The 15,300-nt window shown below is 35.6% G+C and overlaps 1 protein-coding gene across 1 annotated transcript in view; it reads right to left on the bottom strand.

Annotated features, from left to right (window-relative positions):
• The window catches only part of LOC136834809 (sodium- and chloride-dependent glycine transporter 1-like), a 127,672-nt gene extending 115,200 nt beyond the window's left edge, over window positions 1-12,472 (bottom strand). Inside the window, exon 1 of the mRNA XM_067097542.1 lies at window positions 11,922-12,472. Coding sequence (XP_066953643.1) covers window positions 11,922-12,161 — 240 coding nt within the window. The 5' untranslated portion in view covers window positions 12,162-12,472. The remainder of the gene's footprint in view (window positions 1-11,921) is intronic.
• Between the last annotated feature and the right edge of the window lie 2,828 nt (window positions 12,473-15,300).

The raw sequence follows: 15,300 nt of genomic DNA, 5'->3' as shown, positions 1-15,300 counted from the left end.
TCCGGGAAAAACATTATGACATTGCATGGGTGCTGATAAAAATATTTGGCAGTAATCTTAAAATATTTGTTTAATTAAATCATTATTCCTTCATTTATTATTTGATTTGCTCTTCAGGCCTTGGCTTAGAAAAGGGCACTAGTTTTGTCTTTCCACTGGCCTCTGAAATTAGATTGTTTGTGGCTAGTGTAAGTAGCGGATCCAAAAATATTTCATGAGGGTGCCGCCAATTTTCATATTATACATACATACACACACACATATATATGTATATATACATACACATACATGTATATAGTAGATTTTTAATTTTTTCCCATTTTCATATTTCTCATTTATGTTATCACCCAAATCTTCAATATTATTATTTTGCCATTATTTTTCATGGGGGGGGGGGGGGGCACGTGCCCAGGTGCTGCCAACAAACACCCACCCCTCGCCAGCGATCCGCTGGTGGCTAGTGTTTAAATTTTGCCTTAAAGGATGGTTAGCATGGGATAGGCGTATGTGGCCAGTAGACTCTACATAATACTGACGGCATCTGATGTAATTCTCTAGGTAAAATAAGTAGACACAGGTTTCCTAAATTCTAAGATATACCAGGCAAATACACTATTCAAAACCATCACTGAAATGTAGTAATGTAATATTCAGAACAATCACTCAGAATATCCCGCCAGTAAAAATTTCAGACATATTACCATCAATGTCCAGTAAAAAAATTTCAAATACTAGGAAAGTATTTGAAGAAACATTTCAAATCCGTTGCCGACATATAGCTAGGTTATATTCAATTATTAACTGCATTTTAGATTTATTTAGACTTATTGATGCTTATAAATCTTAAATAGGTTACAGCAGAACGCTATGCACCAGTGACTCAGTTTTCCTGGAGTGCATTCCTGCTCATATGTGTATGCAAACTACCTTTGTGTACGCAATAAACCTTTGTTTATTGGATGATTTCTTTGTTTTTTGTGTTTTTTGTTTTTTCCTTGTGTGCATTTTGCTTGGTGGAAGCTTGCCTTGTAAATCCATGGCATTTCTTAATTTTCTTGTAATAATAATAATAATAATAATGATAATAATAATAATAATAATAATAATAATAATAATAATAATAATAATAATAATAATAATAGTAATAATAATAATAATAATAATATATAAATTATATTAATTATACATTCAGCGTCATTTATATCATGACATAAATATTGTATTAATACAAAACAGAACTAAATACAGAAATGTTGGAAATAAAGAGGTACCCTGCTATTACAGATATTCCATGCTTACTGCTTATAGACGCAATGTAGACTTTTATTGTTAAAATTAGTTTTTTCGTCAATTAATGAAAATTTTTGTTGTTCTTGATACCGCGCTTGTTGTTGTTGGTGCAACAGCTTCTGTTGTTTTTGGTGCAGCTGCTGATGCTGGCTAAACAACAAATTCTGCTGCTGTTGTAGTTATTATTGGTGTTGTAGCTGTTGTTGCTTATGATAATGATGCCTCTGCCGCTGTTGTTGTTGTTGTTGTTAATGCAGCTGTTGTAGATGCAGTGATTCTGCTGTTGTTGTTGTTGTTGTTGTAGTGATTCTGCTGTTGTTGTTGATGATGCGATTTTTGTTGTTGTAGTGATTCTGCTGTTGTTGTTGATGATGCAACTGTTGTTGCTGTGGTGATTCTGCTGTTGTTGTTGATGACGCAGTTGTTATTGTTGTAGTGATTCTTTTGTTGTTGATGCAACTGTTGTTGTTGAAGTGATTCTGCTGTTGTTGTTGACGATGGATCTGTTGTTGTAGTGATTTTGGTGCTGTTGTTGATGATGCAGCTGCTGCTGTTGTAATGATTCTGTTATATATTGTTGTTGATGATGCAGCTGTTGCTGTTGTAATGATTCTGTTATTGTTGTTGATGATGCAGCTGTTGTTGTCGTTGTTGTTTTTCAAGCTGCTGCGGCTATTGTTGCTTTTGTTACTGTTGATGACGATGCATCCGTTACTGCTGTTGTTATTCTCGGTGTCCTGTTCTAGGGGATTAGGCTGAAATCCTCACGGGGCTGCTTTATTGCTTCGGGGGATTTCTTTGTTTACCGATTCTCTCTCTCTCTCTCTCTCTCTCTCTCTCTCTCTCTCTCTCTCTCTCTCTCTCTCTCAGAAGAATCCGTTATATAAATTTATTTCTTTTGGGACACTTTTGTGTTCTATATATATATATATATATATATATATATATATATATATATATATATATATATATATATATATATATATATATATATATATATATATACGCATCTTTCCCTCTCCTTTCTCTTGAATAAATGTGGTTCATAGTTTAGGTGTTTTTAAAAAAAGGAAATTATTATTATTGTTATTATTATTATTATTATTATTATTATTTATTATTATTATTATTATTATTATTATTATTATTATTATTATTATTATTATTATTATTATTATTATTATATGAACAACAGTACATCATTTTCATTGCAATTATTATGCAGCATTTAAATTTCAGTCAGCTTAAATTCAGTAAACAAAAAGCGAAAATCACCGAAAGCAAAAAAAAAAAAAAAAAGATATATAAATAAATCACTTGACCCACATTACCTGTCTGGATTCAAGCCCTCAGAAAAGAGAGAAAAAACTCTTCCACTCCTCATTCAAAGGACACCCCCCAAATCCCCTCCCACGACAACAATCAGCCCCCCACCCCCCAGCCTCAACGGACACCCCTCTTAAAAAGAATGAAATCCACTCCAGTTTTTAATCACCCACTTAGATTTTCCTCTCCGAAAATTTGCGAGAAACAGAGTGACTTGTTATCATCAGCTCGGCGCAGGGAGGCTGGTCGTCTTTCAGCCTGTGTGTCTGTACCTGAGAAAGTACGATTATTTTTATGGAAAATGCGTAAAGGGTCATTGAATTGCATAGCAACTGCAACATGGTATATATCATTTTTAATAACTTATCGCTATGTTTTTACACATACTGACGTATATTTGTTGCGTAATTGAATTAGATTGTTTTTCATTATATAAAAAAAAACACTTCTGAAATCGTTTACCGTTGATATTTAATGACATATAGGAAATACTTAGCTACTTTAATGGTAGGATGCTAAAAACTGCCAGAAGCGCCCGTGGAACACCTCTTTTGAACCTACAGTTTAATTTATTTTCTGTAATTTAAATCATTTTGTATGTTTATTACGTAACTAATGGAAAATATTTTCAACTTATGCCCTAACTTGTGATTTTCAGCTCTTTAATTGCCCAATTTGATTCGTAATCATTTCAACCAGCTCAGCCGATATAATAGCGTAGTTGGGGATTAAAATTACCGGTCTGGTAATAAACAAAAACCTTGAATATTAGCGTTATCTCCTTCAAAGAAAACGGAACTTCCTGGATTTTTATAATTAGAGGGATACTTAAATATAAGACACTGAGATGGTAACCATTTAGTTTTCAGTTAATGTTCATTTAATTTCGAATAGTTACCAGTTATAGATTAATAAGTTATCAATCACTGTTCATATGTTTCATTTTCTACCGGGCCAGTGATGATATAAAAAACAAAATAATGATATTTTGAAAGATTTTTAACATTCACCCCGGCAGCGTCCCTTAAACCGAAAGTCCAGGTGTTTTCGGTCTTTGAATCTTCATCTCCTGCATTAGTATCTTTCTGCCTTGCTGTCAAAGTTTTCCAATAAAATATTGATCAAATTTCCTCCATGCTTTAAAAAAATACCCTGGCTATCTTGTGAAATTCATAAATAATAATAATATTAAAGTTCATCTGGTTGTCCCTGCCAACAGGATTCCCTTATATCTATCCTGTTCAGTTATGCGTAGCTCTCCGAGGGATCATTCTATTCCCAGTAGCGTTGCGTAAGGTAATGCCTTGTAGTTTACCTGACGGTGATGAATAATCAAGTTAACACAACACCAGTAGTAGGTCACGTCCGCGCTGGGATACGAACAGAATGGTTTCAGAGTTGTGACTTGTTTTTCCTATTTTTTAATGCAATGGCTGGTGGGATGAAAACCCACTGCCTCAGTCAAGCCCAGGCAGGCCCATTCCATCGAAAATTATACGAGAATATTTTTGTATCTTTATTTTTCAAGGAGACGTGGTTAGAAGGACAATGAGGCGGGAAGCAGGAGACGAGTGTTGGAGAGATCTTGAAGAGTTGGCCCAGGGCAGAATGCGGTGGCGTGAGTTCATCGAGGCCCTATGCCTTCAGCCTCCAATATTTGCATGTAAAAAGATTTATGGTTTCGTTTCATAATAGCTTTTTAAGTTCCATTTCTTCCCCACTCTAGCACATATCTCCTTTATTATTATTATTATTATTATTATTATTATTATTATTATTATTATTATTATTATTATTATTATTATTATTATTATTATCCAGCAAACTTGCCATGAACATTTTTATTTAAACATAAGTATACTTTTTTCTGCAAGCCTTTAGGGGCGAGGCTGTTACCCCTACGCCCTTTATGTTGACTCCAGCAGACGCTGGTACCCATGCACAGCTGGCTGGACAAGTGGCCCATAATCTACGAGCAGTCTATGAAACTTGAACCAAGGCTCCAGCACTCAACTTGTCAATTTGTCTAATCCTACCATACGAAAGTGGCCGGTGGGTTCGTTATATGCGACAGAACTTCATACACACACAAATATATATATATATATATATATATATATATATATATATATATATATATATATATATATATATATATATATATATATATATATATATATATATATATATATATATATATATACGGTCCTGGTCGTTTCGGCACGTATGTAAGTCACTTTAGGCCGTAACATCCAAAACAATGTGAGACGTTATTTTTATGGTATTTACCATGATTATTTCCTGTTTTACGTACATCCCCAAGGGGCTGGTACTAAACACGGCGCCCATTTTGCACGTAAACGTGCTTACGGCCGAAACGACATTCAGGTCTTTTTTAGTAATCATATATATATATATATATATATATATATATATATATATATATATATATATATATATATATATATATATATATATACATGTATGTATATACATATATACTGAAGCTACAGGAATGAACAACCTTGTGCCTTTACAGTATGTCCCAGGTCCGACAAACCAATGACAAGAGGGGCGAAGGAAAAAGATTTTTTAATAGCAGGGAAAAACAGAAGCGAGAAGAGAAAAATCCAAAGCCTGGCAGTAGAGGAGTAAAAAGATCCAGCAAGTACACCCTGAAAATCCGATGTCACAAAAACGCGCAATAAACACCACAATCAGAGCCACAATAGCAGACGTCATAAAAGGAATAATAGTTTAATTTGTGGGATATTTAATTAAGAGGAACTTTCGCAGGTGCCACCGGGCTTGGTACGTGTTGTGACGTCATTTGTCGCTAATATTATTAATAACATCATTAATCTGCGCAAATTCTTACGCTGAATGAGTATAAAAGTCTATCAGTTTACAGAACAAGCTTCCATAGAATAGATTACCCACGGGTGAAAAAGTGAATGCACTTCATTCATTTGGAAGAAACAATACTAAAAATCTATGTAAACTTGATTTTTAGTATTGTTTCCTTCTTAATGAATTAAATGCCTTCAATTTTTCACCTGCGGACATTCTATCCAATGGAACCTTGTTCTGCAAACAGTTAGGCTTGCATGCTTATTCTACGAAAATAATTGCACAGATTGATATTGTTATTGTTATCATTAAAGACGGCACCAGCAAAAGTTTATATTATAAACACAAAGTAAACAAAGCTATAAGCCATAAAAGCCAAAGCAATGGTGCACGGTACTCTGAAGTAGCATTAAATCCTCTGTTCAGTTCATCCGAGCACCGAGACTCATCACACTGGCCAGGATGAACCTCTCAGAGCTCAAAAGTAGAGCGAATGAATGACCCGAGAGTCTATACAGTAGTACTATCCGGTGAGGGAACGTGTCCCCTAAGTATGACGCGGATGTTGGATGTTTAGATGTTTAAGTGATGTCAGAAACATCGTAGCTGATGTTGTTCTACGTTATGGGTAAAAGGTAATTTTAATCCATTTTCTTTTACACTTTATTTTTATGTCTTTGCTTTATCTTTCTTTCTTGGTTTAAGATAAAAATGATAGACATAAGCTGTGAGTGTGGTTCTACTTGGCGGTAAAAGGCCATTTTAATCCATTATTATTTCCAATCTTTTTATTCCCTTGCTTTCTTTATCTTTCTTTCTTAGGTTATGATATGAAGAATAGACATCGCCCTTGGATATGCATAGACATCCACACTATTCAAGGATAAACAACCGAAATTAAAGCACAAAAAAGAGAAGTATTTTAATTCAAGCACAAACAAAAGAATTAATTGTTGTTAAATGCATCGTGCAGTCTTAATGAAATTTGAAGAAAATATTGAACAAATAAAATTCAAACCTAAACAATACAATATAAATAAAAATTCAAAGAAAAAACTTAAGATATAAAAAAAAGTAAATTCAAACCGGGACGTTACAATTCCAGGAGTGCGCCACTCGACCCGAAAACAAAAAGCGACGCGCCATGCGTCTTTTCGACCGCTGATCTCGGTTACATCCTGCTTGCGAAAGGCAGAACACACCTTGCTTGCAATCAAGCCATATCAGAGTCAATTGGAAATCATCTGCTGTCGGCTATTCTGTCAATCATCGTTAGTTGGGCGATTATCAGGTGAAACCGTTAGATTCTTTGCCTATCCACTTTGACCTTTTAATGTTTTATACTTTATTTGATTCCTGTTCGCCTACAGGGGGTGGCTTCGGGGGTAAATACGGTACAACACTCACTGCCTTATTCATAGATTAACCAATAATGCTTGGGTGAATCTCCTAAGCAATAAAATTCCCACAATATTATCCTTGTCTTAAGAGTACGCGTTAGGCTCACCAGCAGTACGTCTAATTCCCTTTACACACACTGCACTATTTATCCCTGTTTTGCAAGCATTCTTGTGCTTGCCGGACATGATCGTTCTTCCATGATATTACCTCTCTCTCTCTCTCTCTCTCTCTCTCTCTCTCTCTCTCTCTCTCTCTCTCTCTCTCTCTCTCTCTCTATATATATATATATATATATATATATATATATATACATATATGTATAATTTATATACAGTATATATATATATATAATATATTATATATATATATACACAGATAAATATGTGTATATATAAACACATATACATGTATATATATATACTGTATATATATATATATATATATATATATATATATATATATATATATATATATATATATATATATATATATATATATATATACATACATATATTATATATATATATATATATATATATATATATATATATATATATATATATATATATATATATATATATATATATATACGCGTGGGCGTGTCTATTCATATCTAAAGATTCTTTGCAAATCCTCGTCACTCGCCGAAATGACCAAAATACAAAAATAAAATTGTCTTGTTGCCAAGGCAAAAGCAAAGAATTACGTAGCGCCATCTATCGGCTGGAAAAGTAATCTGTCCAATTATTCTGCCATTTTTAACAGCGGCGAAAATTCATCTTGGAAATCCGACTCTTGCCGCCTATAAGGGAATAGTCTGATACTTGAGGGAATGGAAGACAGGTAGACATACAGACAGACAGACAAACAGACATTTTGAGGATAATACAATAGGAAAGAAATCGAATAGAACAGGTGAATAGCGAGAGATGAACAGCTGACAATAGGAGTTTTTCCAACGACAGAATAAATAGAAAATATACAGGAAAATTGATGGATGTACATAGACAAGAAAGTAGGAGAATAGAGGGAAGAGAAAGAGCGAGTAAGGTGAGAGAGAGAGAGAGAGAGAGAGAGAGAGAGAGAGAGAGAGAGAGAGAGAGACTTATTATGCCACTTTTGAAAGACAATTAGTGAACCGTAGGCTACTCAACACCCAGAGGTATAGTTTGTTCATTTAACATGCTCTCAGGCCTCAAGTGACCCTTGACCGCTAATGCTAGACCTCAGAGGCCTGCTAACAAAGGGGCGTTGACCCTATGCCCGACCTTCTTCCTTTATCCGGGCTTTTAAGCCCTAAAGATTGACTTTAGCCTATTGGTCAGTGGTCATGATACTTTTCAAACCAGCGAGAAGGTCTAGGTTTTTATTGTAACCAATTGGCCTAAGGAATGTACATGGTAGTCAATTGCCTGTAGTTGCTTGCAGGTAAGGTGAGGAAATGGCATGAGGCTTGCAGCCTCACCCCAAAAACTTGCTTAATTTCTCTGTGGGTATTTTGGAGTGGGGCTGCTAACCCCGCGACCTGCTACGACTTAGTGCAATCAACCAGCTCCCGGGTAAAAAATTCCCTTCTCACGTCAGCAGAGACGCTATGTAATTGAATTTCAAGTCAATGGCCCCTGTGGGCTTGTTCCATATGGATAGGATTCATCTTCTGAATAATAATAATAATAATAATAATAATAATAATAATTAATGAAACGGACCTAATTTCCTTCCTTCCTTCCTTCCTTCCTTCCGAAGAAGAAGAAGAAGAAGAAGAAGAAGAAGAAGAAGAAGAAGAAGAAGAAGAAGAAGTTGCAAGTTTGTTTACATCGAAACAGGAGTCGAAGACACCGGTAAAGGTATATGAAGGTAACAACGAGAATTGCGTAACCTTCCATTAATCAAAGAAGTGCTCTGTGATTACCGGTTGTCAGCCGTGATTGCAACCTCCCCCGTCAGTCCTCCGTTCTGTTGGGGGGTGGGAAATAATTGGATAATCGCTCTTAGTTGCTGGCAATTTATACACAATGGCTTTTCATCGTTTCGTTTAGTCTATTATGTAATTTCTTGGCCTTAATGAACTTTTTTAATTGTTGTTAAGCAAAGAGATTTTTTATTGTATTGTCATTAGTATACAGTGCGGTACTGGTGTCATTTACTCATTATTATTGTTCATTTATACAACACTATCCTTAATTTGCCGTGTGTGACTCAACATCGGGACTTTCTGTTTCGATCCTCTCTTATGTTACGATTAATTTTAGTTAGCAATTTTATAAATGCATATAACACTTTTTCGCCAATTTGTCTTATTCCCTATATTCTTACCATCAGAACAAGTCAGCGAGGAAAATCTCTTTTTAGTTTTGTGTAAAAGAAAACTATTGTGGTGGCTTTGTCTGTCCGTCCGCACTTTTTCTGTCCGCCATCAGACCTAAAATACTACTGAGGAGGCTAGAGGGCTGCAAATTGGTATGTTGATCATCCACCCTCCAGTCATAAAACATACCAAATTGCAGCCCTCTAGCCTCAGTAGTTTTTATTTTATTTAAGGTTAAAGTTAGCCATAATCGTGCATCTGGCAACGATATAGGACAGGCCGCCACCGGCCCGTGATTAAAGATTCATGGGCCGCGGCTCATACAGCATTGTACCGAGACCACAGAAAGATAAATCTATTTTCGGTGACCTTAATTATACGCTGTACAGAAAACTTGATTGCGCCGAAGAAACTTCGGCGCATTTTTTACTTGTTTTTTATTCACCTCAACGTAGGGGACTGAATTAGGTACAGAAATCTGTCTGTCCGTCCGTAAAGTGATCATCTTCTGATCCCTGGAATTCAACTATTCTTATTTTTATTTATCTTCTTCAGGGCATCGTAGCTTATTGCAATCGACCCACCGATCTGTTTGAATGGATATAAAAAAAAAGGAAAACAAAAATAAATTCTTGAAATTTTCTGATGAAATTTACTGTGGTGATTTTGTAAGTGCTTTTGTAAGCACTTAGTGTTCTGCGTTCAGTTTCCTATATTTATCATTCGTTATTATTTTCCCACATTTGTTATTCATTATTATATTCCTTTTTGCTTTGTCTTTTCTTTCATTTTTGTTCCAAAATTAGGCATTTTTTTGTGAGAAACTTGATTTGCAAATTACTGGACTTTTGTATTTCTTCAGAATCAGTGCTTGATCTTTTATAATAATAATAATAATAATAATAATAATAATAATAATAATAATAATAATAATAATAATAATAATATTATTATTATTATTATTATTTTTCAGAATTGTCTTTAAATGTATTTCCTGAAATGTCTTGCCAAGGAGTAAAATATAATATGGCAATTTATCAGGAACATTTGTGTTTTCCTGATTATTATTATTATTATTATTATTATTATTATTATTATTATTATTATTATTATTATTATTATTATTATTACAGTAAAACTTCAAAGCAGTGTTACATAATTCAGCAAAATAAAAGTTACATTGTATTGTATTTACCTTAAGAAAGATCTCGTATGATTTTTGAACTTTCCACCTCATTTTGTGTTTCCCTGTTCTCGATTTTCAGCGTTATTATTATTATTATTATTATTATTATTAGTAGTAGTAGTAGTAGTAGTAGTAGTAGTAGTAGTAGTAGTAGTAGTAGTAGCACTGGTACGTCATTTTTTTCATTTCCTTATTATTTATAATTACAATATTCTCTACGCATCTCAAGCCTGTTTCATATGATTTTTAGTGTCCGCAGTTTTTTCTGTCCGTGTTTTTTTTCCGCCCTCAGATCTTAAAAACTCCTGGGGCTAGAGGGCTGCAAATTGGTATATTGATCATCCACCCTCCAATCATCAAACATACCAAATTGCAGCCCTCTAGCCTTGGTAGTTTTTATTTTATTTAAGGTTAAATTAGCCAAAATCGTGCTTCTGGCAACTATATAGGATAGGCCACCACCAGGCCGTGGTTAAAGTTTCATGGGCCGCGGCTCATACAGCATTATACCGAGACCACCGTAAGATAGATCTGTTTTCGGTGGCCTTGATTATACGATGTACAGAAAACTCGATTGCGCCGAAGAAACTTCGGCGCATTTTTTACTTGTTTATGTCACTGAGACTTATATACCGCTGATACCACCTCTCATGGCTTATGTTAATTCTTACATGTGTACATGCATATTTGTTTGTCACTTTGTTTCCTTTTATTTTCTGTTTTCTTATCGCCTCTTTTGCTCATGGTGAGGGTATGTAGATGAATGACTTCTGTAATAATAATAATAATAATAATAATAATAATAATAATAATAATAATAATAATAATAATAATAATAACAATAATAATAATAATAATAATAATAATAATTCTGACATGAATCCTACTTCTTTAAAACTCATGCCTTTTTCTATGATACCTTTTCGCATGATTTCTATAAAATGTTTAGGCCTAGAAAACGATAAAAATGAGAGAGAGAAAGAGAGAGAGAGAGAGAGAGAGAGAGAGAGAGAGAGAGAGAGAGAGAGAACAAACCGGACTTGCGAAGAAGTAGGGGAGTACAACATTCAGGAAACACTGAGGAAGACAGGGAGTACCACTGCCCAGTAAAGAAAAGCATGAACACTGGTTAAATCAGTTACTCTGAAGTTAGCGAATTTCAGTCGCTATCTCTCCCGTGGTCTCCAAATTTAGACTTAAAAAAAATTATTAACCTCTCATAAGTCTTTGGAAATTCTGAAACTCTCAAAATTTGTAAAGGAAATATGCAAAGTCATACGATTCTTCATCATTTATTGTTATGAAGCATTGCTAATACATTATTGTTGGTCTGTGATTGCAGATTTCATTCATTCGTCCTCAGTAAGGTAGCTTTGTTGTGTATTGTAATGTGTCATTTACGTCTTCCTTCTTTTCTGATGTTCATAACTGATCTGCATTTCCTTGCAAGTTAGATTTAATTCACTAATTTTTTGTTATAATATTGTTTAAAACCTGCAATACCCCAAAAAGACAGAAACAATTTCCTTTCGAGCCTAAATTTTCCAGGTTCATACTCACCGGGTGAGTCGATGCAGAAGGCGACGGTTTGTCCTTTTCAAATCTTGCTTGCTCCTCATTGGTGGGCTTCTCCGAAGAACACCCTTCCGATTGGCCGCCGTTCGGCGTGCTTTCTAAAGGGTGATTGGTCGTGAGTGGATCCCAGCCCTTCGATTGGTCGGGAGATGACGGACTACCGTTGAGCTTTCTGTCATCGCCCTCTTCTTCTGCAGCTACTTTGCACGTGGTCTGATCCGTCATTTTCAAATGAATGTATTTTGTTTATTGTAGTTTTTGGATTATCCCAGACCCATACGAAACAATAACAAGTTTCCGGCTTTAATTTAACGCCACCGAAATATGCAAATGGACGAGAAAAAACGCGGGAATCAGTGTAAAAAGCGCGTCAGATCCCGAGGAACCCTGGGAGTAAACAAGCTGAGAACGAGCACTTCCAATCCTCTAGGTATGAGGGGCATCTATCTACCGGAGAGGAGGAGACGCAGACGGTGTCTCCAGCGTGAGAAAGTGAGAGAAGTGTGACACACCAAGCCAAGGTCTAAAACCAAACTGGTGGCATCGAAAGATCGGAGGCACCTCACCACACACACACACACACACACACACACACACACACACACACACACACACACACACACACAACAAACAAACAAACACACGCATTGAACTGCCGAAGGTGAGATGATGCTGTTGGTGGTGGTGGGGGAGGAGGAGGAGGAGGAAGAAGAGGTCGTCTATCTTCCTGTCGTCGTGGAAGGATGAGGAGGAAAGAAGAAGAAGAAAGGGTAGCCGAAGGAACGTGTTAAAAAGAAGGAAGAAAATGCAGAATAAAGAGGAATAAAGGGAAGACAATGAAGAGAGAAAAGCAAAAAAGAAAGGGTAATTGGAGACATGCAAAAAGGAGATGAAGAGGAAGAAATGCAAGGAATTAAAAAAAAAAATTGAGGAAGAGGAAATAAAGAATAAAGAGAAGTAATAGCCTGGATAGCTAAAATCAAAAGACGAAAAATAAGAAGGAAAAACTGAAGAAAGCAACAATTGAGAGCGTAAGGCTGAGAATTGGAAGGTCACCAGTTGATGGATTACTGGTGAGATGCTGCAGCACATCGTTGAAAGTTCCGCTGAATGGCTGACCAGATTGTGTAAGGGAAGCTTTGGAAAGGTTCCAAAGATAAGAGTTAGCAGAAAAATTGTTCCTTTGTATAAAGGCGAAGGTGATAAAGGAGTTTGTAAGAATTACAGGGACATAACATTACTCAGTAATTGGGAAGGCAGTAGAAATTAGACTGAGAAAGTTAGACAGATGACGGCGGGACTGATAGGAGAAGAGCAGTGTGACTTCAGACAATGAATAGCCCTAAGGTTTATTAAGACAAGCAGTTGTAAATTTCTTTGAACATTTACATCCCTTGAGTGATGCCGCCTACAGTGTGCCTTATTTGGCGTGATTTAGATTATCTTAAAGGCTATTTGCAGCATCCCTCAAGCCCTGGGTATATTGCTTTTTAGATTTCTGTAAAAAGGAAACTATTGTGCCGGCTTTGTCTGTCCGTCCGAACTTTTTCTGTCCCCACTTTTTTCTCTGTCCTCAGATCTTAAAAGCTACTGAGGCTAGAGGGCTGCAAATTGGTGTGTTGATCATCCACCCTCCACTCATCAAACATACCAAATTGCAGCCCTCTAGCGTCAGTAGTTTTTATTTTATTTAAGGTTAAATTCAGCTATAATCGTGCTTCTGGCAACGATATAGGCTAGTCCACTACCGGGCCATGGTTAAAGTTTCATGGACCGCGGTTCATACAGCATTATATCGAGACCACCGAAAGATAGACCTGCTTTCGGTGGCCCTGAAGATAGATCTATTTTCGGTGGCCTTGATTATAAGATGTACAGAAAACTCGATTGCGCCAAAGAAACTTCGGCGCATTTATTACTTGTTTCCTTTTACTCTTCCTCCATTTTCTTTAGCTTCTCGCTGCCTATTAAACTGTCCAGCTCCTCTAAACTTTATCTGACCCGAAATTTTCCCTCTCCGTCCATAGGAAAGTCAAGAAATATGTCCGAGTGGTCACATTAAAGGAATCTACAATGATAATGAGTACGCACACATCTCTCTCTCTCTCTCTCTCTCTCTCTCTCTCTCTCTCTCTCTCTCTCTCTCTCTCTCTCTCTCTCTCTCTGTGAGATATATCCCATCTCTAATTATCGGCGAGACTTACATTACATCTCCTTCGGCCCAAAGTACAATTACCATAATTTCTCTCGAAGTGAACTCCCGATAAGATAAGGGGATAATTCCTAATTGCAATTAGGAGGAGGTTAATATAGTGCGATAATTACGCCCGGAGAGGGTAATGAATTCTGTCACGAGCTACTTGGGTGTTCCGGTATGTGGCCTTACGAGGTCTATGGTTGATTTATGGTTGTTTTATGGTCTTGTGAATAATGCACCTAAATGCATAATGTATATATGCAGTATACACACACACACACACACACACACATATATATATATATATATATATATATATATATATATATATATATATATATAAATATACTGTATATAGACATACATATATCTATCTATATATATATATATATATATATATATATATATATATATATATATTATAATTTATATACACAGTACAGTATATATATATATATATATATATATATATATATATATATATATATATATATATATATATATATATATATTTACACACACACACACACACACACACACACATATATATATATATATATATATATATATATATATAGAGAGAGAGAGAGAGAGAGAGAGAGAGAGAGATGTGTGTTTGTGTCGGTCTGTCTGTCCGTTTGTGTCGTATGTGTCAAGCGTTTGTTAAGGAACAGTTATAAAAGACCTTGCAAAGTGGTTAGGTAAAAAAAAAAAAACTGAATACTGAATGGAATGTAGCGTGACTGATGGTTGCAGGCGATACAGTGCTGACTGAGAATAGTGAAGAGAAATTTCAGGGGATACTGGAAACAACTAAGAACGTCCGCAATAAATATAGCAAGGTCGAGGTTATGAGGATAAATATAAACTTGGAAAGTAGAGTAATGGGTGCTGACGTGGATGGTGGAAGAACGGAACCAGAAGATCAGTGTAAATATTTGAGAATAAACACGCCGGGTGATGGAAGTAGGCTATGGGAGACGAGGTGAATCACAGAACAGGCGAAGCTGGGAGAGTAGCAGAATACATGGGAAAGACCAGGAAGAAGCATGGCGGTGTGCCTAAGGAAGCAAAGGCTGAAATATGTCTGAATTGTTGAGCCAACTTTCCTTTATGAAAATGAATGCAGTTGAAAGGAAAAGGGTTCAGACAAGGGAGATGAACTGT

The sequence above is a fragment of the Macrobrachium rosenbergii genome, chromosome 54, assembly GCF_040412425.1.
Source record: "Macrobrachium rosenbergii isolate ZJJX-2024 chromosome 54, ASM4041242v1, whole genome shotgun sequence".
Lineage (NCBI taxonomy): Eukaryota > Metazoa > Arthropoda > Malacostraca > Decapoda > Palaemonidae > Macrobrachium > Macrobrachium rosenbergii.
Note: the sequence above shows the minus strand (reverse complement) of the source record. Positions and strands in the feature narration are given on the sequence as shown.